This window comes from Miniopterus schreibersii, assembly GCF_964146895.1.
Source record: "Miniopterus schreibersii genome assembly, chromosome: 6".
NCBI classification, from domain to species: Eukaryota; Metazoa; Chordata; class Mammalia; order Chiroptera; family Miniopteridae; genus Miniopterus; species Miniopterus schreibersii.
The window spans coordinates 22656906-22681167 of NC_138107.1; the positions used below are offsets into that span (position 1 = coordinate 22656906).

The following is a 24262-nucleotide window of genomic DNA, read 5'->3' on the forward strand; positions in this document are numbered from 1 at the left end:
GCATTTGTATGCCAGCCCAGAGCTAGGCATTTCACATCGCAACTGATTCTCCCTACCATTAGCATCCAATTTTACAGATGAGGAAACTGAGGCATAGAAAGGTCAAGTAACTTACCAGGATCCCACATTTATTAAGTGAGACGGGATTCATGCCCAGAAAACCTGGTTGCATAATTGACTCCAACTATACTAGACTGCCTTTCCCAGAGAGAAGCAGATATCATAGTGGCAAGAACCTTATCCTGTCAATGTCACTCACTTAACAGAAAAAAAAAAAAAAAGATAACTCATACATATTAGGCCTAAAGTAATGTGAGTGACCCAACATTGCACAGCTGGCTGTGGGAGAGTGAGAATAGATGGATCACCCTGAGCCCTTTCTCCTGCGCTATGCTGGCTCTTAGATCCCTTTCACTCAGATGCTCCTACAGTCAATGCATCGGCCAGGAAGGCCCTGATGTAAGACGCAGAGCGACTTGCCCTTCTGCATATTGTGGGATCAATACAACTAGAAAAAGAAAAAGAGAAAGATGACTAGACACTATAACCTTAGACTAAAGCTTAGAACTACTTATTAATTCAAAAAAATATATCTATTTATTAAGCACATAAAACACTGTGCCCAATACTGGGGACACGGTGGTGGAAAAATACAAATACAGTAGCAATTCCTTTTGCTGTAGAGTTTTGTTCCAATAGAGAAGACAGATAATAAGTTAATTAACAGATAATAAGTTAATTATCTGTCTTCTCTATTGTACTATAAATACTTAAAAAATAAATAGAAATTTGTAATAAAACATGACTGAAAAGAGTATGAGATTTTGAGAGTACTATCAGAATCAATGGTTCATCCGGTACAGGAATAAATTAAATATAGCTGCCTAAACTGATCAGGTGGGTGTAGGCACGCTTAACATACTTCTTTAATATTTCCTTAAATTCCCAAGTCAGAATGTCATTTGTGGTGTTATTAATTAATGAAGCCTGGACAAGGGGAATTTGTTTGAATTTTAGAAGCAAGTTGCTTGTCCTGCAATGAGCAAATTATGGTAAGGAGATCCATATACAGAATTTTATTTTAACATAACTCTTGCCTTTCTTTAGGTGCAACATATTGGAAATGAACTGATGCACCAATAGCCTTTGTTATTTGAAAATATGAAATGAGATACCCATAATTCAGAAATGCCAATTAAATGCAATTACAAATTCCTATATGATAATTTAAAAGAAAGACATTTCATATTATTCTCTATACGTGAAAAAAAGTTTTCCAGTTCAGACTAAACATTTGTGTTTTATTTTTTTCAGTTGAGGATAAGATTTCCTCTATCAATGGAAAAGTTTCAAGACAATGTAATGATAGTAATCACTCAAAGACTGCGAGGTTATAAATTAAAACATTTGGCATAAAAAAAGTTTACAGTGTTTTCATGGTACCTTTTTAATGTTTAATAAGAAATACGATTTTTTGCACGGATTTTTTTAAATTGTAAAGCACGGCATGAAATGTTTTTTAGCAACTTTAAATGTGGTTATCTGTGGTGACTAGCTTTCTAATAAGGTAAACATAGATTAACAGTGATCCATCCTTGCCCGGCTGGGCGTGGCTCAGCGGTTGAGCGTCAACCTAGGATCCAGGCGATCGGGGTTCGATTCCCGGTCAGGACACATGCCCGGGTTGCGGGCTCGGTCAATGACTCTCTCATCATTGATGTTTCTATCTCTGTCTCTCCCTCTCCTTTCCTCTCTGAAATCAATAAAGATATATTTAAAAAAAAAAAAAAGAGAGTGATCCTTCCAATGCCAGGTGCTTCTCTTAACTCTGTCCTTCTTTCTCTAGACTGTGTCGGTGTCAGTGTCCGTCCTCACACTGAGCTGCATCGCCTTGGATCGATGGTACGCGATCTGTCACCCTTTGATGTTCAAGAGCACGGCCAAGCGGGCCCGGAACAGCATCGTCATCATCTGGATCGTGTCCTGCATTATAATGATCCCCCAGGCCATCGTCATGGAGTGCAGCACCATGCTCCCCGGGCTGGCCAACAAAACCACCCTCTTTACAGTGTGCGACGAGCGCTGGGGAGGTAAGCGCATCTCGGCCCACGAGCTGACGTTTCTATGACAGCCGCAAACTGAAAATTTAAATTGCAGAGCCATTGCGAAGCTGGCCTCGTGTACTTCATTGGCATTGGTTAGTACTGTGTAAAAGCATGAAAACAAGTCGAAGCCTAAAGCAGTTTCACAGAATAGCTCCACCTGTCTCGGTCCTTTTATGTATTGTTATCTAATTTTCAGATAAGGAATGAAAGGGGGAGTTTATTCCGCAATTCAGATCTGATTATGTTAGTTTTTGTTAAATGCTCTAAAACAAAAAGGACTCATTTATTTGAGTCCAAGTATGCGCATTTTATAAGATGGTACAACATTATCTTGCCTCGTGTCAAGCTCCCCAATGGGCTTCACATGTCCTGCCTGGAAACATGACTAGAGTTGAGTATGTGGACCAATGCTGTTCTCTGAGTCAAATTATCCAAACTTGCTGTCTCTGCTCATAACATATTAAACTGATAAAATTTATCCCTGGCACAATTATTATATAATTTAAGAATTATATGACTTATGAATCCTTTTTTCCCCTATCTGATGTGTTAGGAAGTTAAACTCAAACAAGAAGAAGCTTGGAGGTTTATATTCCTTTGGTCTAAAATTCTGAGTGACAGTCTTTGAGGTTTTTCTGCACCAGTGGAAACACTTCTATCAATGCCTGGTAATGGCACAGATCTGAACCCAGCAAAGAAGGACAGGGAATTTTAAAATCCTGCATTTCAGCATAGCATGCACTAGTTACAAAATGATTGCATGAAATTTGAAGAAAAAAAAATCTGTCTTCTTCTGAATAAGTGTGTAACAATGGCTCATAATTATGGAATTTAAACATTAGGAAAGCGTTTGTTTATTAGAAAGCTGTACATTTATGCTCATTAGAAAGATGTATCCAAAGACAAAGAGTGCACCCAAGGGATTGCTTATGAATCTGATATTTTTAAGTATTTGAATTTTTAAATTTATGTTATTTCCTACCCTGATACTTTTATTGGAACACTGAAAAGAAAAAGAAAAAAAGTCAGGAACTAAAAAATTTCGCATATGCTTTCACTATAGCAAGATAAAATTTAAAAGAAACTAGGATTATTTTGTACATTATCTGAAGTCCCATAATAACTAAATTTCACAATTTGCTTCTTCTATTACCCCAAATATTAAATGTCCTTTTTGTTGCTGAGATTTGCTCTTCTTTTCTAACATTTGGACAAAAGTTTACAGAGGGTCTCATATTTCAGCAAAGCATTGAAGCATCTGAATGCTTCAGACAGGGAAGAGGTACAGGGCGTCCCAAGAAGCAAGAAAATTCACACAATGGACACTGTCACTGGAAGAAGAAAGGAGGAGGGTCCTAACTGAAGGCTTCAGGCATGTAGGGTTGTGTAGACTAGTGAATGGATTGTATCTGGATAGGAGGTGGGGTGGGGACCTATTGGGATATGTCTCTTACGCAATTGCTTTACAATGGGTTAGATTTGGAAGCAGCCTGAAGAGCTCTTGGTTAGAATCCTTTACTTAATTAATGATGAAACTGAGCCATACATTTTATGAAGCAAACAAGTACATTTAAATCTAAGCTTTCAACTCAAAGTTGGGATTCTTTAAGTTTATGGAGATGGTAATTAGATAAAACGCCCTCTGACTGTTCAATATGTGTCAGTAACGTTTTTACTAAAGTATTTTAGTAGTTTCATTTAGAAGTTTGTGGGCTTTTATAAACGTTTCCTTTTTTATATTGCCCTGAATAATCAGGTAGCATTAATCCTCATTAACAAAATGTTTACAAAGCTAGGGAATTTTGACAGTTGTTATGATTAAGTAAATAGCCACATCACCTTCTAATTATCTTTGAGCAATAAATATATAAAACTCATTTCAACCTTGAGTATTTTTATTATCTAGCCCTAGCAGGGACATTTTTTTTTAGAAGCAATTATTATTGTTGAATGCCTAAAAATCTAAACTCAGCCTTCAGAAGTCATTTAGGAAAACTATTTAAAAGTGATTTTATATTAGCCCATTATTGCTTAAAATTATTATAAAGACTAAAATTAAGTGGTGCCAAATTGAATTTGGTCATCCTCAAAATCAAACAATAAAAGCTATAAAATTAGCTTTTCAAATCTTAAATAAAATTGTTAATCACAATGTTTTCAAGAAGAATATAAAAGAATTCAAAGCAGGTTTTTAGTTTGCTCATTCGACATTTAGTTTATAATATTTTTTACATAGCATAAGCTCTGTCAATTTAGGCTATTTATAAGTCCATGTTCAACTTAAAATGTTATAATTCAGACATATGTCTGATACTTACGACCTTAAAACATCATAGGAATTATATTTTACAGCGTCAAGTCTCTAAAGTTTAAACATCTTTAAAGTCTAGCACAGTTTTTTAAAATTTGTTGTGAACTGTGTTTCTTCTCTTTATCCTAAGTTATGTCAATAATGTAGTTATAAAATTTGACAGTGATATCATGGCTGTCTTGCAACCAATAGTACAGTGTGAACCGGGGCAGTAAACAATGCGGTCACTTGATTCATATCTATCAGATCGCCTTTGGGAAAGTCTGAAAAGTGCTGTCTCATTCATTGTGCAAAATAACCGAGAGCTCTGTCATACTGAAAATATTACCGGAAAGATGCAATATTTTATGGAACTCATTATATTCATCATTGCCTATGGCTTGTTGAGGGAAACAAAAAAGACTACAAACCATAACTTTTGGCAGGCACACTCAACACTTAAAAACAAATAAAATGCGTTAATATTTATTTTAATGGTCTTAAAATATGTCTTTGTATATATTCATTGTTTGCTTCAATCACATCAATTCACACTTTTAAAATTTAAAAATTCTTCCAGAATTACAACCATACTTTCTTGATTGCTTGGTTTATAAATGCAGTTTCACCAGATGGATCCTATTGGGAGGAAAGCAATGTTTCCTTTTTCACTCACTCAGTGATATAATTGTCTCATCCTTCAATCATCCCATTTTTAATGATCATGTACTATTTGTCAGACATAGTTCTGGACACTGGAAATTTCTTAATTTCTCTCCTTTTGGATTTTATTGCCATATTGTTCTTCAGTGGTCTGAAAAAAAAAAAAAGAATGGGTCTCTTCTTTTCAGCCAAATTTATTATGGCATCTGGTCTTTTATGAGATTTTGAAAATATATAGATATGTATGTATGTGTATTAAAAGGAACATTAAAATGTTTATTAGGGAGAAGATAAAATATATTAAAGATTCAAGTAAACTTTAGTGGGTCCATAAGCTTTGATAATGCAGTTCAAATTACATATTTGGGAAATTATTTTTAATTTACTTGTCCATTAAATCTCTGATATGTGTACCATGCAGGAGAAAATGTTTGTAGTTTTTAGCTTATTAAATTAAATTAACATGTTGGCTCAAAAATGGACTTTAACTTATCTGAGAGAAATTAAGTTTTGCCTAATATATGATATTACGCTTTATTTTTTTAAATATGTTTTTATTGATTTCAGAGTGATATTACCCTTTAATCTCTGATTTCAAAGCTGAAATAAATACCCACATTTGCTCTTTATTTGTTGATTTGATATGTATGCAAGAATTTATTCAGATATGCCTATTCATCAGTTAAGTATAAACACCAATTTTTAATGGTTGTCAATCTTCAAAATGCTGTTTTATAATTTAGATTACCCTTAAGTGGAACAAATTTCATGTAGCTACATTCTAGATTATAGATAAATATTTTAAAATATATTTAAGACATTGCTCATCAAGTGCAGAGAGAGGCCAAAGACAATTTCAACACAGACAGTTTCCATGGTGTTTCTGGATTCCCAATCAGCTTAGACTCTAAGCATGAAATGAGGAATTTAAGATTATCATGTAACCCCAATTATCTATAACAATTTCTTTATTAAAACCAGCTATCCTAGCCTGAATGTATAATTTTGCTAATCAACTTTTCTGTGTGGGTGTTATCATAATATGCCTTTACCAGCCTATTACATGCCTTTCCAAGTATTTATATAAATATACTGACCTCTGAATGAGCTTTCTCTGCCATCTGTTTAAAACTTCAAACTGTTATCACAGTGATGGTATCCATAGCTGCAGTTTAAAAAAAAAAAAGCCTATCAAAATGTACCTCCCTCCACTCACTCAATTTAGCCTGATGCAGACATCAAGGCTTCGCAGGTATGTAAGCTTCAAAGCCGTATTTTTATGTGGGGAGCTCATGTGACACCTTTAAAACAAACAAAAGTTCAAAGCCACATAGGTGTCTGGAAAGTGCTGAAGTCACTCTCTAGCTTGTTTGAAACTGCTCACCAAGTGCTGCTGGGGCTGTGGCACTTCAAAGGCAAAGGTTGTTTGTTATTTTCCAGTCAGGCTGCTGGGATTCTCTCACTTTTTTTTGGTAACTGGCCTATTTTACCGGATAAAGTTGAAAGCGAGCTCGAAACTGATGAGCTAGGTGTGAGCCACTTGGGCCACAGAGAAGCTCGAAATGCCACATTGGGCCCTTAGACCCCCTAACTGCACCCTGCTGTCTCCTCTGAAGATTACGCTGGGGAAAAATATCTATCAGAGAAAAAAGACAGAGTTTTAGAAGAAAGAAGAAGACGAATATTAAACTCAACCAACCCTACAAGATAAGGTTCTGAAATCAAGTGGAGATTATTCAACTCAAAGATATGTCTAAAATATATATTCAGTAAGAACTAAATGAATGATTGTTCAATAAATGTTATCGTTAGTATGATGACCATCACAATTATTATTAGTTGACCCTGACTGTAAATTGCCCTCACCCCATTTGATGGCATAACTGAGTCTCCAGGCTTCCATATGCCCTTTCTGAAGTAATGAAAGTAATAAAATGCAGAATGATATTTAGGATTATCATTCAGTGATAGTATGGAACCAACCCCATTGCCAATATCAAAGTCAAAGTAACTTGTGTAATTTTTAGAAGTGAATAAAAAAACCTTTGCTTTATTAGCTTTCGGTTAGAATTATGTCTAACTTTTGCATTTCATATCCATGAAATCCATGTAGGATATTTTCTGGTTTTTGTTTTACATTTAAGTAAAACTGGCTGGATCACTGTAATATATTCAAATACTAGTGTAAGAAAAATACCCTTTAAATCATCTAAAAAGTCAGTGATGGATATATTTTAGCAAAGCCAAAAAAAATTAATGTTAATGCCGTTCATTAATTGATGAATCATTTAATAAATACCTAATCCGTGATAACTCTCACTTGTGTTCATAGAATTAAGTATAAGTAAGAAATAGCAATAATCCTACAGATGCTAATTAGTAATAAGTGAGATGGATGTGAAAAGGACAATACCCATGTCGGTTTAAAAATTAGCTTTAAAAAACCATAAAAAATATCTTATTAAAAGTAAATGGATACATACATATACACACACACAACATACTTAATGATTAATTTTGTATATGTTCTTGTAAGTCAGCAAAAAGAATTATTTTGAATGTTTGCTGAATTCATTTTTCTGAATTTTTCCACATTGGAAGGTCCAGTTGGGAATAGCTTCTGATTTCTCAAGAAAGTTATATTCTAAGGAGGAGGAATCAACTGAGTTTCCATTATCTTACTATTTTAGCAAAAGCATTAGTAATTGGGTTTGGATTGAGTCCTGTCCCTTCTTGTAAATGCAAGTATAGGAAAATCCAATTTAGTTTTTATTAATTAGCCACATGTAATCAAAACAAAAAAAGGCTTTCAATAAATGAACAATTGACTGGATAGACTTTGGCAGCACAAATTAAGAAATAGCTAATTGTTATTCCTCTCTAAGTCATTAAATGGAATTACAACTTCACATTTAGTACATATACAAAGTGAGTAAATGAAATAGTCAATATTGTAAATTATTTTTCCCTTTTGTGCATATATGTGTCAGTGAAATAATATAGAAGGGAAATCTGTACTTTGAGAGCAGAACATTGACAAAGTTACCTTTAAAAATATTTATGAATTATAAGATTTTATTATTTTGACTTTCATTCCAGGTGAAATCTACCCCAAGATGTATCACATCTGTTTCTTTCTGGTGACATACATGGCACCACTGTGTCTCATGGTGTTGGCCTACCTGCAAATATTTCGTAAACTCTGGTGCCGACAGGTATATATTTCAAATAATTTCCTTGTTTTTTCTTTAGGATGTGCTTAAAAACAAAATTTAAGAGTGGATTGAGCCAACATAGTATGCTTAGCAAAGGATTGTGTATTTTTCTAAAACAAGGCTCTAGCCATGGCAATATGTCCAGGCATTATTTAGAGTGATATTTAGGGAATGTATTTTATGAACTGCCTTAATGACTTTAAATTTTAAACCTCTATGATTAATTGACTTGATTTTTGTCTAGGACTGATATTATAAATTTTACTTTTTATGAAAAATAACCAATAAAAATTCCATTAAAGTTTCCTGAGACTGTAAGTAAAGAACATTACATTTTTGATGGGATTTATGTGATACATTTTTATTATATGGGTTAAATCTCCAACTTCAAAGACTTTTTTTTTTTAGAACAGTAGAAGAATCAAGCAGAATTTAGTGTTTTAGAAACTGTTTATAGTGTTGATTTGGGAGTACTAAAATTTGTTAGATAATGTTGCTTTTTCCAGTTAATGCGTTAAATCACTCAGTTGCTCATTCATCAAACATTTATTGTATTTTTTGTATGTGTATCTGATGAAAAGCTAAAAGTCTATTCATTGATGAATTCATTGTCTACAGAAAGGAAACAGTCAGATGCAGAGTGAAAATTGCCTTAATAAATATAAGTATGGGGAATCAGAGGAAGGCTTAGCGGAGGGGAATCTGTTTCAAATCAGGAAGCATTTAAGCTGAACCTTGATTGGTGGGATATCACCAGCCAACACATGTAGTGGTGTATAAAGGTATAGACAAAGGATACAGCTCAGCCTCTTATATTCATAAATTGTATATTAAAATGACATTACTTTCAAATGTATATCTCTGTCTCTAAATTTATTGCCAGGACTTTGAGCTTACCTGGCTTGGGAAAAGCCATTCCCTTAGTCTCTTTGCTCTGACACATTTTACCCAACTGAAAGAATTTGTTGGGCCACTTTAATTCATTAAAATAATTTCACACACCTTTTATTTGGTTTTTGTCTGAGGGCAATTCATGTGATTCTTCTTCAACCCCTGCCATACAAAGCAATTTTCAAGATCATCTTTTAGTGGTTGGATATGAGCAACAGTTGCATTTTTCAACACTGTATGTCTCATAATTCCAAACTTTTTCTTTTCCTCTATTTTTGCAAAGAAGTCCTTTCTTTTATGATCTCATAAATGCAACCGGTAGCAAAACTTATTAGCATTCTGTTTCCCAATTTTCTTTTTTAACTAAAATAACAAATGTGTACCACTATAAAACACAGGTGGTGATTTTCCAGATCCTAATGATAGTTTCCTCATCACTCTCTACCTGACCATGAAGCCACAAGGAATCTTTTTTTTTTTTTTAAATCCTCACCCAAGGATATGTTTTTATTGATTTTAGAGAGAGAGGAAGTGAGACAGAGAGAGAAAAACATTGATGTGAGAGAGAAACATCAATCAGTTGCCTCCCGTACTCCCCCCGACCAGGATCGAACCCGCAACCTAGGTGTGTGCCCTGACTGGGAACAGAATCTGCAACCTTTCTGGTGTAGGGGTGATGTTCGAACCAACTGACCCACCTGGCTGGGGTACACTGGTCAGTTTTTGCTAGGTTATTCTACTCTTATAAAACAAAACAAAACAAACCCCTCCAAAGCATGTGGCTTGCAACAGCAGCTTGTCCCACTCCTGTTCCACGCCGCTGGGGCGGGTGGGCTGGGACTAGGCTCGCTGGTCCTCTCATTCCCAACTCAGCCTGAAGGGGCGGCGCTTCCTGGAACATGCCATTCTGGGACTGAGGGAAAAGGCAAGGATGCTGGAAGAAACATGTGATGTCTCTTAAAATTCTGGTAACTAGTATATGTTATGTCTCCCCAGTTTTCATTTGTCAAAACAAGCCATGTGGTTAAGCTCGACCGTGAAGGGAAGTGTCCTTTACTCACAGAAAGACCCTGCGAGTCAAAGGGCAGTGGGGATCCTAGAAGCCTGGGAGTGAATCACTGGAAATGAGAGGGTGCAGACAAGTCATAACATAGACTCAAGGCCCAGACTGTATGAGTTTAAGTCCTCACTCTACAACTTAATCCATACATGAATTTTGTTAGTTCCTTCCATTTCTGTGTCTTGCTCTGATCATCTTTAAAGTGCAGTTATATAGCATCTACATCAGAGTGTTGTTACATTTAGTAGATGAATTAATTCAAGTGCTTAGCACATAGAAAGTGTTCATTAAATAACATTTGCATAGTATATTATTTAAATAAAATATTTGCATAGTAAATGCTGTTATGCAACCTTTTTAAATAATTCTGCTTGTATTTTTAAAATAACAAGCATGGGTTGAATGAATGTATATGACTACTTTCTTAAATAGTACTCTTTTGTAGCACTTTTAAATAACATTATAATGTCTTTTTTGTCTATCTCCCCTACTCTACTAAGTTGAAAACAGTACACTCTCACCTTCATCTTGTATCTTTCCAATTCATACATGCTTAGCCCATATTAGTTTTTGCTCAATAAATAGTTTATGAGAAAAAATTGAGTAAAAGAATAAGTGCTAAAAAATGTTTAGATACAGGAAAACAAGGGGAATCCATTGCCCGGTTACTCAGAAAAAAATGTTCAGAAGAAAATTAGAACTTGAAAATATTCTTAGAAAAAGCATTTAATGAGCCTGTAAGAATAAAAATATTTTAGATTTAGACAGATTTAGATTTAGATGTTCAGTGTTAAGAGCATTTCCTAGTTTTATATATATTTTTATTGACTCGATCTTTCGGATCATAGGTCAATGCCCAACTGCCGAGACACACCGGCCTGGCCCTAGTTCTATATTTTTACTGGTTAGGATGCATTACATACAATAGATGTTTATGTTTTATTCACTTATTTACAGATTGACATAACTTTAAAATGATTTGCAGGTACCTGAATCTGTCTTGTTTATAATTGCAACCCCAGCAATGAACATGGTACCTCACATGTAGAAAGTATTCCAGAATGTCTGTTGAATTATTGGATAACTACCAAACCCCAACCAATTTATTTCTTTGTTGTTTAAGCTTATAGTTCTCCATTTCTCAAACTCTAAAATAAGTTCAAAATTGTATTACAAGTTTAGAAATAATCCACATTCTTTGGATGGATTGTCCTGGTTAGTACAAGCCACATGATTCAGAAAATTTGCAGTAAAACGCCTGGGCTGCGAAACTAAAATTTACAAAGCATATCAGAATAGCAAGTGGCAAGTTCAGCTGAGTTCACTTTAGCATCCACAATAAAGTAAATTAACCCCAAATGGGTGATTATATAGAATTTTGCTTGAACAGTTCTCAGTTTCCAACTGTTAATGTGTATAAACAGAGTTGCAAGGCATGGAGTGCCATAGGCTAAATCAAGTGAGCCATCCATGGAGAACTTTCCCATTTGCTCATATCACAAAGATGCATCGACTCTGTTACATACTTTGGAATTAATAAGTGTAAGATTATTAGTGAGCTAAGTGTGTGTCCTTGTCTAACTTTCTCAAGATCTTTAAGCCCCATTAAAAGAATTATCCAATGCTTTGCTGTAATCCATGGCTTAAATTCTTTCTTTGACAGTGTGACTCAGAGAACTCACTTAGTCTTGAAATTCTAGACTCTTTTCTAAAATTCCTCTTTTTAAAGACCTGCTTAATCTTAGTTTACTTGGCCCTGTGTGCCTGTCAACATTCTTTCCAGTTCTAGCTCTCATATATTTTAACATTTTGATCTTAATCAACATGTGGACTTATGTTAATTTATTCCATAAACGTTTATTAAGCACCTACTGTGTGTCTGGTACTGTGTGTGGAAATGGAGATGGACTATGATACATATTTGAGTCTGAAACGAAATTTCAACATTGCAAGTTCACTTCCATTTTGAAAGACCTTCCCTTCTTAATTTTTTTTATCAGTCTCTTCTACTTCCCTTTATTCTTTTTTTCTTTTTTAAAAATTTATCTTTATTGTTGAAAGAATTACAGATGTCCCCTTTTTCCCCCCATTGACCCCTTCTACCCGGTACCCACCCCCTACCCCAGGCCTTCACCACACTATTGTCTGTGTCCATGGGTTATTCTTCAACACTCTTTTAAGATTACCCAATTAATATTAGGTGATGACAAGTCCATCTAGTGTGACAAAATAGACATAAAGTTGTAATTGTAAAGGCAGGATCAAAAGGAGATAACTCAAGTCCACACATAGAAATAAAGAACATCAGTAAAGGTAACTATGTATGCAAATAGAGAAGAGATTATAAATGTATTTTGGTTTGTAATTATTTTCTCCTCCTAGTTGACTTAAAAGACAACAGCATGGAGCAATAATTATAAAACTCTGAAGATTCAGCTGATAATTATAGTTCAGAGGAAAGAGAATAAAACAGAGGAAAGTTTTTACATATTGTTGAAACTAAATTAGCATTAATCGGTGGTATTTGTCTTCCTCTGTCTGCCCTATTTCATTTAGCATAATACCCTCTAGGTCCATCCATGTTGCTGCAAATGACAAGATTTCATTCTTTTTTATTGCTGAGTCGTATTCTGTTGTGTATATATACCAAATCTTCTTTATCCATTCATCTATCGATGGACACCTAGATTGCTCTCATATTTTGGCTACTGTAAATAATGCTTCAGTGAACATAGGGATGCATATATCTTTTGGAATTAGTGTTTTGGATTTCTTCAGATAAGTAACCAGAAGTGGGATTGCTGGGTCATACAGTAGTTATTTTCAATCTTTTAAGGAGCCTCCATACTGTTTTCCGTAGTGGCTGCACCAATTTAGAATCTCACAAACAACGCACAAGGGTTCTCTTTCTCCCACAGCCTCCCCAACACTTGCTGTTTATTGACTTATTAGTGGTAGCCATTCAGACAGGTGTGAGGTGATATCTTGTCGTGGCTTTGACTTGCATTTCCCTGATGATTAGTGATGTTGAGCATCTTTTCACATTCCTGTTGACTGTCTGCATGTCCCCTTTGGAGAAATGTCTATTCATGTCCTCTGCCCATTTTTTAATCAATTGTTTTTGGGGTTTTTTTTAAACATATATATTGAGCTATATGAGTTCTTTACATATTTTGGACATTAATCCCTTTTCAGATATATCATTTACAAATATCTTCTCCCATTTAGTTGGTTGTTTGTTTTATTGGTTTCTTTTTTAGTTTGATGTAGTCCCACTTGTTTGCTTTTGCTATTGTTGACTTTGACTTAGGAGACATACCAAACAAAATATTACTAAGACCAATGTTAAGTAGAATCTTAAAAACAAAACAAACAAACAAAACAGAAACAAACTCATAGACACAGAGAAAAAATTGATGGTCTCAAGATGGGAGGAAGGTTGGGGGGATGAATGAAAATTATGAAAGATTAAAAAATACAAATTGCCAGTTATAAAAATAGCAATGAGGGTAAAAATATAGCATAGGAAATATAGTCAATGATACTGTACTAACTATGTATGGTGTCAGATGGGTAGTAGATTTATCGCAATGATCACTTGGTAAGGTATATAAATGTCTAATCACTATGTTGTACACCTGAAACTAAAATATTGTATGTCAACTCTAATTGAAGAATATTTTTTGTCTTAGTTATTTAATAAAGGGTAAAATTATAAGTTTTGTTATGTAGATTTAACCACAATGATAAGAAAAGTAGATGGAAAATGTTGGCATTAAACAGAAAGAAACAGTAAGATAATTAAATTGATCTACTAGAAAATATCTATTTAACACAAAATAAAGCAGCAATGGAAGAATGAAGGAACAAAATAGACATAATATATTGAGAGAACAAATAGCAAAATGGCAGATGTAAATTATACCTTCTCAATAATTCCATTAAGTATAAGTGAATATAACACTCCAGAGATTAGCAGGATATGCAAAACAAACAAAACACAGTGATTCAACTCTATGCTATCCATAGGGGACACAGCTCATATTCAAAGACAAATAGGTTATATGCAAAATATTGTACCCAAAAGGAAAGCTGGAGTAGCCAAACTAATATTAGACAAAAGAGACTTAAACAAAAAGTACTGCTATAGATACAGAGGGACATTTCACAATGATAAGTCAATCTCTCAGGAAAATATAAAAATTATAAACTTATCTGCATTTAACAGCTGACACCCACAACACATGAAGCAAACACTATAGAATCAGAGGGAGAAACTAAAATTCAACAGTAATAGTTGAAAATTTCAATACTCCTTTTTCAGTAATAGGTAGAAACACTAGTCAGAAGATCAATAAGGGCATAGAAGACTTTAAAGAACTATCAACCAAGTAGACCTAGAAATATCTATGAAATAATTGTGAAAAAACAGGAGACTGCAGCATTCATCCCAAGAGCACATGGAACCTTCTCCAGCCCAGATCATATGACAGGCCATAAAGTAAGTTTAAAAACACTTAAAGTGATTGAAATAATAAAAATGTACATTAATAAAATGATTGAAATAGTAAAAAGTACATTATTCTATTACAATGGAATTATACCCAAAAAAACCCATAGAAAAAAAATTAGGAAATTCACAAATATATGAAAATTAAACATTGAGCTTTTAAATAACCAACAGGTAAAAGAAGAAATCATAAGAGAAATTAGAAAATACTCTGAAATGAATGAAAATGAAAACACAATTACCAAAATTTATGAAATGAAGCAAAAGAAGTGCTTGGAAGGAAATTTATAGCTGTAAATTGCTATCTTAAAAAAAAATCTCAAATCAATAATAAGATTCTACCTTCAGAAATTAGAAATAGAAAAAAAATTGAAAACTAAAGCAAAGAGTAGGAAGTAAATGATAAAGATTAGAGTGCAAATAAAGTATAGGAAAACAATAAAAAATTCAAACAGGCAGGGAGACAGTGTGGTGATTGGGGGGGTGCGGGGTGGGGGGAGGAGAGTGTAGGGGGGATAAATGGTGATGGAAGGAGACTTGACTTGGGGAGGTGAAGACACAATACAGTGTATAGATGATGTGTTGTGGAATTGTGCACCTGAAACCTGTATAATTTTATTAACCAGTGTCACCCCAATAAACTCAATCAAAAGGAAATAAACATTAAAAAAGTCAAACCAGATTTGCCAGACCTGATGCTTGCCAGAGGGGAGGGGGTGGAGGGATGGGTGGAAAAGGCGAAGGGGAATATAGTCAGCAATTCTGCGATAACTGTACGGTGACAGTTGGATCCTAGACTTATTGTGGTGATCACATGTTAAAGCATATAAATGTCGAATCACTATGTCGTACGCCTGAAACGGATACAATATTGTATGCCAACTGTGCTTAAATAAACATATTTATTAAAAACTAGAACAAAAAAATTCAATAAAACTGAAAGTTCTTTTAAAAGATCAGAGATAATGATAAGCCTTTAAATTAGCCAAGAAACAAAAGGGGATGTTATCAAATCTTTTTTTTTTCCTGGCTGCTGGGACCAGAGCCATACTCCCTGTGACCGATTCTCTTCATGGGAACTGTTTGTGATGGTTGCAGAAGTCATCAGATGCAGACTGTTGAACCTCTCCTTCAGGGGAGCACTCCATAATACAATTGCTAAAGTTCAAATGATCTCTCAGAGATCATTTAGAAACAGTTCAAGGCCATTTAGCAGACATTGATAGGGTTACTCATGCTAAAGGTCTTCTGGAACTTCCCATTACAGCTTCTACTCAATTTGTTTTTTTAATGTCTATTTAAAAAGAGACTCACAGAGTAGGAAAGATTCTCAACTCCTGTATCCTGCCAACCAACGGTAAGAAGATGGAGGGGGCCACCACTATATGAAAAGGTCAGTCTGTATAGAGTCAGAAGAGAAATTATTTTCTAATTTTTTTTCTATTTAAGGGCAGGTTTTTATTAACTTCACTTGCTCCTTTTTGAGAGAGAATAGTTATGGTCAAAAGGAGCATCATATTAATTCATCCGTGTGAGCATCAGAGTAAAATTCTGTTCTCAAATTAGAGATTATCTAACAGACATGGATCTTGTGATGTATAAAGCAAGAGAATCCACCAACATCCATTCTGAGAGGCCACAGGGACACATTGATCTGTCCGGGTTTGCAGCTCAGTCATAAAAACAACAGCTGAATGATCTTAATAGAACTAAGACTGACCCTGTGGTGTGCTTGCTGGCACATTTTCCTTTTTGAAAAATTACACATGCTGAATTTTATTGTTTTGCTCACTAAACCCTATCAATCAGCATGAGCTTATAATTAAGAAAATATTATACTTGGAGGGACTCCCTGCTTTTATCAAATAACTTTGAAAAGAAATGGAAAAGTACAAGTTGTATAACTGTCTTTACAAATTCCAGGTATTTGAAATGTTAATGTAAGACCACAAGGGATTCTTAGTGCTTTTGTGTGCATGTTAAAGTGCCAGACCATAAAACTGGTTTCAAGCAATTTCATAACAATATGTAGTAAGCAACATATTCCCTTCGTTCAAAGGTTTGCATTGGCCAAACTTGAGAAGCAGAAAACCTAGTAAAAAGCAAAAGGTTGTTATATCCCTCCATCTGGCAGCAGGTGGCAGTAGTGATACATAAAAAAAATCCATTCAGGTGACTTGCAGTCACCTGCCAGATTTTCCTTCTCTTTAAACTTAGGTATTGGAGCTGAACCAGGATTCCTAAGTAGATAATATGGTTGTTATCCCTTTACTGTTCTAACCCAGTTTTCATTTTTCTCTCTTTTTTTAAATTAAGAGTTTGCTTGTTTCTATTTTGTTTTTTGTTTTGTTTAGAGCTCTTTTGGTTTAGAACAAAACTGAGTAGAAGTTACGGAGAATTACCATTTGCCCCACTTCTGCTTATGCACAGCTTCCACGTTATCAGTGTCCCCCAGCGGAGTGGTTACAATCGATAAACCTACACTGACACATCATAATCACCCAAAGTCTATATTTTACCTTATGGTTCACTCTTGGTGGTGTACATTCTATGGGACTGGACACTGTATCCAAACACATTGCATAATAGATCCATCACTATGTATCCATCACTACGGTATCATACAGAGTATTTTCACTACCCTAAAAATCTCCTGTACTTTGCCTAGTCATCCCTCCCCGCTTCAGCCCCTGGTGATCACTGACCTTTTCAGTGTATTCATAGTTTTATCTTTCCCAAGGTGTCATGCAGTTGGAATCATATACTCCGCAGCATTTTTAGGTTGGTTTCTTTTACTTAGCAATACGCATTTAAGGTTCCTCTTTTTTATGGCGTCATGGCTGATTTCTTTATAGCATTGAATAATATCCCATTGTCTGGATATACAACTTCTCTTTTTATAAAGAGATCTATTTTCCGTTTGCAGCTCTCTTTAGACCTTGACAAAATTGTGATGTTTCCACATTTTTTTTTTTTTTCCATTCAAACTCCTATTTGGCACTTGAATGGATTACTCAAGAACAGCTCCATTCAGCAAATGTTCTGGGGAAACAGGCCCTCGAACCTCTCAGACCACCGGTGTCTGGGACACTCTCTGTACTGTGTCGTACAATTACTTCTCCAAAGTGGGACTTCCCGAAGTCAGATAGCAACAGAGGGTCTCCGCTTCTTTCAGATCCCTGGGACGTCATCTGTCGTTCAGAGGAAATGGAAGCCGCTGCAGCCGGCTCCACAGCCTCGAGGGCCAGGACAGCAGACCAAGTCCAGGATCAGTGCAGTGGCTGCCGAAATAAAGCAGATCCGAGCCAGACGGAAAACAGCCCGCATGCTCATGGTGGTGCTTTTGGTGTTTGCAATCTGCTATCTACCCATTAGCATCCTCAACGTGCTAAAGAGGTAAAGTTCACCTGCTATTTGAAAATGAAGTCACCTGTCATTTCTTGCTCCTTGAGAACTTATTTTTTTAAGCCAGGGAAACACCGAGCCCCTCTGTCTAGATAGCTTGTCGGGCTTGATGACCGTGTTGTCGTTCCCAACAGGGAAGGCAAACATCCTTCCAGAGGGCTGAGGCTGGAAATGCCCTTGTCCACGCAGATTCTCCGTCCATGGCAGACACAAAGCAGACGTTCCCCTGACCTCTTCAAGCCGATTGCAGAACAAATTTCTAATGAAAAAAAAAACACAACAAACTTATTTACAGCTTGGAGTTCTCTTTTGATCAGAGCAAATGGGTTTCCCAAGGTTTTCAGAGACGTGGGGGACCGTGACAGAATTCTATCTAAAGGATAAAAAAGAGAGAAGAATATTTTGTTAGCATCCTAATTAGGCTTAAAAGTACGTTTGCGAGCACATGCACCAAAAAATGAGCTCACGACACGGGCTGTGTTCTGAATGTTTAAACAGAAAGAAAGAAAATCCATTCCCTAAAGTCATCGAATCAAGCGCAGGGTGAATATTAATAAAAAAACAAGTATGAACATTTTCAGCCAGGGAAACTATGTTATATGTTACACTGCAGACACACTATTAAGTTCGCACAATTGGCCACCGCGGCACAGCCGAGGCAGGGGCAATGGGGCGCCTGGGCCTCACTGCCAGCCAGCTTTAGGGGAGTCATCAGAACCGCTGCACAGAGGCTGCCCCAAGGTAATGCTAATTCTGTTTATAAGAGACCTAGAGCTACAGTAGGATGGCCTCTCCCCCGTCCCGATTCCGAGGCCATATCACGTTCCTCCCAGCTGGGGACTCTGGAGAGAGCTTTGGCTGGAGGCACCCGGGCCAAAGGCGGCAGACTCAGCTGTGCGCATTTCCCATTCTCTTGGCCCTTTGTGGATGCTCCATGGCTCTTGCAAGGGCGAAACAGTAATATTTTGTTTAGTAATATTATTTACTACAGACACAGCCTTAAATGTAAAAGATTTCAGCCGCCTGGGTCCTTGAGACATGTACTGGCTCGCAAGAAAATGCCAGACTTGACTCTCCATATCTTTTCACAGTTTCCCCCTGGTTTTTTTCTCGCCCGCAACAATCTTTTACACATTTATTGTGGTCTTTTGCCAAATGACGTTTTCTGCCCCTTAAGAGCTTTGTAAATGTGCTGTGAAACTGGATGGGTTTTCTCTTTTTATTTTTTATTTTCTTTGTTGCACTTTTATTTTAGTCAGTCTAAATTCAATGAAAATTAGATTTACTGCTCTCTGGAATGCTCATTTGGATTCTCTGCCTCTCAGCACTTGTACTTTCCTTCAGTTAATTCCAAGTACGTACCTACTCGTCCATAATATTTCTCTTATTCTTCCGACTTAAATACCTTCCTTCCCAAGGAAAGGAAATTGCTTTCTAAGGAGAAAGTCCATGTTTAATTTAAAATATTTTCAATTTTTCGAGCATCCCGCTCTTTTCCGCAAAATAAAATAAATAACCTTGAAAATAATTTTTCTCTTTACGACACACATTTTCTTCAAATGTGTATCTCTTTGTTTGTCCTTGCATATTATACTTATTTTCTTTCTCAAGTAAGTTTCTAAATTCCTTTCCAAGGAACTTAATTTTTTGCCTGACTAGCCAAAACTGACCTTTTCAAGTCATTCTGATTTGACCAGAATTTTAAAACTGTATTTTGAGAGTCATAACATTACTAATTCCCTTTGGTCATGTTTCACTCCATATTGTAGTTTAACAAAACTCCAGCGCTCCACAGAGCAACACTTTATTCCGGAAATGCATTTCTATCACGTACACAAATTATACAAAGGCGAAATTCTGGCAGGGAGCACATGTAATCTTTAGCCTATACATGTATTGGGTACAGTAGTTGAAAGTTACCCTCTGTTGGCTAGTGAATAGAATTAGATAGACATGATATTTTTAAAAATGAAAGAAATCTCAAAACTAACCATTAAGGATATCATAACGAAATATTTTTCAGAGTTAAAAATAAAAACATTAAAATGTGTGAATTTTAAGAAATTACCAGAATTTTGCCTACTGAAAGCCAGTTCTTCTCTGGGTATAAAGAAATCCCAGACACAAATTTCAGCATGCCTGGAAATATCAGAGCTGAAGAAATTTAATACTTTGACCAATGCACAAAAGAAAAATGGAACGAAGTTTCTATAAGACTAAAATTTAGGACTGCTTTTTAAACGACACACACAATGGAATATTAACAAACACTGCTCAATTGTATTTAGAGACAAATTTAAAAAGGGAGATAGATAGATATGTAACTCCTGTAGTTACCTGTATGAAGTAGTATTGCATTTGCTGTTTACAGGGGAGACCTTCTTCTCTAACCTGATTTGACTTTTTGATTTACTAATTGTGCCGTAGAGCTTTTGTTCATGTGCTGAAGTTATTCTAAACCTACTCTAGTGCCATAAACCTATCAATGGTCAATGCAGCAGGGGTCAGGCAGCTTCTATCAAGGGCTTTTTCATTTTGATTTTAATTATTAAAAAGGCATTTGCCAGAATCACAATTGATTTCCTGTTATCGTTTCTTTTCTCACAGAGTATTTGGGATGTTTACCCACACAGAAGACAGAGAGACTGTATATGCCTGGTTTACATTTTCCCACTGGCTTGTGTATGCCAATAGTGCTGCAAACCCAATTATTTATAATTTTCTCAGTGGTAAGTTTCCAACTGTTTCTTCTGTATAAACCACAGTTCTAATCAAGGTGAGGGACCAATGACCAGAGAGGTTTTGAACACTCTTGAACTGGATGGAGAGCTTAGATGTTATATAACGAGATTTTTTTCCCCCAATCTGATCTGTCTTGAGGTTTTTCCCTTATGAGCAGGAACACGTAGCCTAAGCCATCAGAGAAAATTATCAAAGGGATTATCCCCCCATAAAATTTAGAAGATATGTGGAAATAGTGTTACCAGGAAGCCCCAGTGGGGTTCAGGCTGCCTGTCGCTGTGTCTAATTCAACGGAGGCAGGGTTGAATCCTATAAGGTGCTTGTAGAGAAGTCCAGCCAACCAAGGAGACAGGGAGCATACGAGCATCCAAACCTGTCTTAAGGGATGGCCTGAGGGATAGGGTTATATAGGGAAATGGGGTAAACTGAGGCTGGGAACAGAATGCAGCTATGTGCAGTCCCGGAAGTGTGCAGAAATCATCCTTTTGTTCTTGGCCGTCTGGCGATGTCTCTGTAAGATGCTATCTTGACTCCTTGTTGGGTTGGCCTGACCAGGCCTGTTCAGTGACACACTGTTCACAGCTATGTCACCTCCTTAACTGCTTCGTCTGGGATCAAGGGGAGTGTATGGGCCCCAAGGCCTAGGAGAAAGACACTTAAGGAAAAAGAAACTAAAACCACTGCTCACATATGTGTTCTACAATTGATAAGTAATATGATTATATTTCAGATTAATTCAGATGCTCAATCTATGGAAATTATAAGTGCCTCTATCGATAGGAGGAAAGTGAAAATTGTGAGAACTGAATACCACAGAATCTTGCTTGCCATACATTTAAGTTTAATTTATAAAAATGTAAAATAAGTTTATCTGAAAATAAAACAGCCATGCTATATTATTTCCTTGACCAACATATGTAGCTGAATGGAGACTGAATTAGAACCTTTCCACGTTTAGGTGCTTTTCTATTTACAGTAATCTTGTGGGTAACATCTCTTAGGGTTTTCTCAAGATTTCTCACTGACCACAAAAAATGATATTCCTCCTAAATAACACCTAAGCTAAATCACACACACACACACACACACACACACACACCTGTAACTTATATAACCTGTTTATGAATCTATACAATGATAAAAAATTATTTAACTAATTATTGTTTTATTTACAAGCATTTTGCCTGATTGACTTTTAGAACTGTGTTTTAATTACCTTCATCTTTACATCGTCTTATTCTCTAATTGGGTGGCTATTTCTTTTTCATCTCTACCTCCAAATATATGCTAATTATATAGAGAGTAATAAGCAAATTATTTTATTGCACATTTAATAAAGCATGTACATTTTTAACTTCATATTCCTTCTGGGCTATAAAAATTTTTAAAAAAATAAGCTTTTAAAAATAACTTTGTTTTATAAACATTGCATATACCCTATGTGTATTACATCTCTTATTTCACCTTGCAGAAATAAGGTGAGAGGATTGTTTTGTGTTCAGTTCCCCCTTGTCACGCCTTCCCCTGCCCCACCCAATTCTCGTTTCCAAAACAAAGACTACATTCCACCTGAGACAACCAGAAAAGACGCTCAGGTGCTGCTCGGAGGGAGAAGGGGCCGTGCAGAGCTGTGGCTTAGAAAGCACTGGGAAAGCAATTGGCAAGGGGGTGGGTGACTAAAGCCCCGAGCCTTGCACTAAGCGGGTAAAACTTATTAGGAGGTTGTAGGAGGAAGTGTTTGTGAAACAGAAGCCACAGAGCAAATCAAAGTGCTATTATGCGGTTAAGAGAGAGGCAGAGAAAGCGGCTGGGAATCACTGGGGACCTCTGTCCCTGCTATTGTGCCGGCCCTTAACTTTTATCTTCACATTTAATCACTCAATAACCCGGTCTGGTCATTGAGGCTCAAAGAAAATATGATTCCCAGCACTGCCATTTCCCCTTAGAAAGGTAATTGTTTCATTTTCCTACCTCTCTAATTTCATGTTAGTAATTCAAAGGCAGTAATTCAAACAACTTCTAAAGTTGTTTTTGTTTTAAGTCTGTGGTTCTGCCTGTGCAGATTACAAAACTTCAGAGACTTTGTAGGTATTTTCAGATATTTTTCTAGATATTTTGTTCAATTGATTGTTTCAGTGGAACAGTTTCTTCAGAGTGCAATTAGATAATGTCTGTATCGTTTGGGCTGTATACAACATAAGTTTTATCATTTTTGAAATTATTAAATACCTCGGGCATTCTTCTACTGGTGATCACTTTTATTACAGTTAACTACTTAAAAACAACCCACATTCACCAATGTAGAAGGTTTGACTCAAAAAAGAATGAAAACAGGCTCCAAATATCATATATGAAAAGCCGTCTCATTATTTTATGAAAATACCTCATTGTTTCAGGCGTCTACCAAGCTTCCAATAACGCAATTTCCTTTTCCTATTTTCCCCATCTTTGCAAAATGTGGCACCTCATTGTTCGCTTGGCTCAAGGGAGCAACTCACTTGTACCCTACTCAGGATTTGTTAAAACATATTTACGCACAATCCTTTTTCCTTTCCTTCTCTCCGGCTTGCCAGGAAAATTTCGAGAGGAATTCAAAGCTGCGTTCTCCTGCTGCTGCCTGGGGGTCCAGCACCGCCAGGAGGCCCGGCTCGCCAGGGGGCGGACGAGCACCGAGAGCAGAAAGTCCCTGACCACCCAGGTCAGCAACTTCGAAAACATATCAAAACTCTCAGAGCAAGTCGTGCTCACCAGTATAAGCACACTCCCGGCAGCCAACGGAGCAGGGCTGCTTCAGAACTGGTAGAATATTTATTTACAAGGATACCTGAGTAAAACGATTCTTTTTTTTTTTTTTTTTTTTAAACGCTGTTCACAGAAATTTTATTATCTGAACAATCTGAAGCTAAAATTACTTTGTGGACCCATTTTTGAAAAAGAGAAACCTATTGCTCTTTGGAAATAAAAGTCGGTTTAAACGAATTTCTCAACTTTTGATTTAAATATGTTAGATGTTTAACCAACTGAATTCACTTCAGGCTATTTTCACTTTCAGCTTCCTGTATGATATGATTTGTGTCAATGAAATGCTTAAGTATTTCCAATTCGAATTGTTATTTCAATTTCACACTTAAACTGGTTGCTGAAAATTACCAAAAGTTCTCCAGTAATTTTCTCTTGGCAACTAAAAGAAATAGCAGTTACTAACTGAACTAAAGACATGTTAGCTGCCTTCATCGTTTTAAAAAAATCACAAAGGACTGTCATTATGATGTGACATCTGAGAGAATATTTATTTACAAAATAGCATATTATATTAGATAACTCAAAAGCTACCTTTCAAAACTATAAAAATAAATACTATTAAACTTTATTTTTCATGAA

The 24262-nt window shown here is 35.9% G+C and overlaps 1 protein-coding gene across 1 annotated transcript in view; it reads left to right on the forward strand.

The window, feature by feature from the left end:
* HCRTR2 (hypocretin receptor 2) overlaps positions 1-24250 on the forward strand; it is an 87813-nt gene extending 63563 nt beyond the window's left edge. Inside the window, exons 3-7 of the mRNA XM_081140654.1 lie at positions 1847-2090; positions 8158-8273; positions 17910-18130; positions 20747-20868; positions 23455-24250. Of these exons, the coding sequence (XP_080996780.1) occupies positions 1847-2090; positions 8158-8273; positions 17910-18130; positions 20747-20868; positions 23455-23684 (933 nt within the window). The 3' untranslated portion in view covers positions 23685-24250. The remainder of the gene's footprint in view (positions 1-1846; positions 2091-8157; positions 8274-17909; positions 18131-20746; positions 20869-23454) is intronic.
* The last annotated feature ends 12 nt before the right edge of the window (positions 24251-24262 follow it).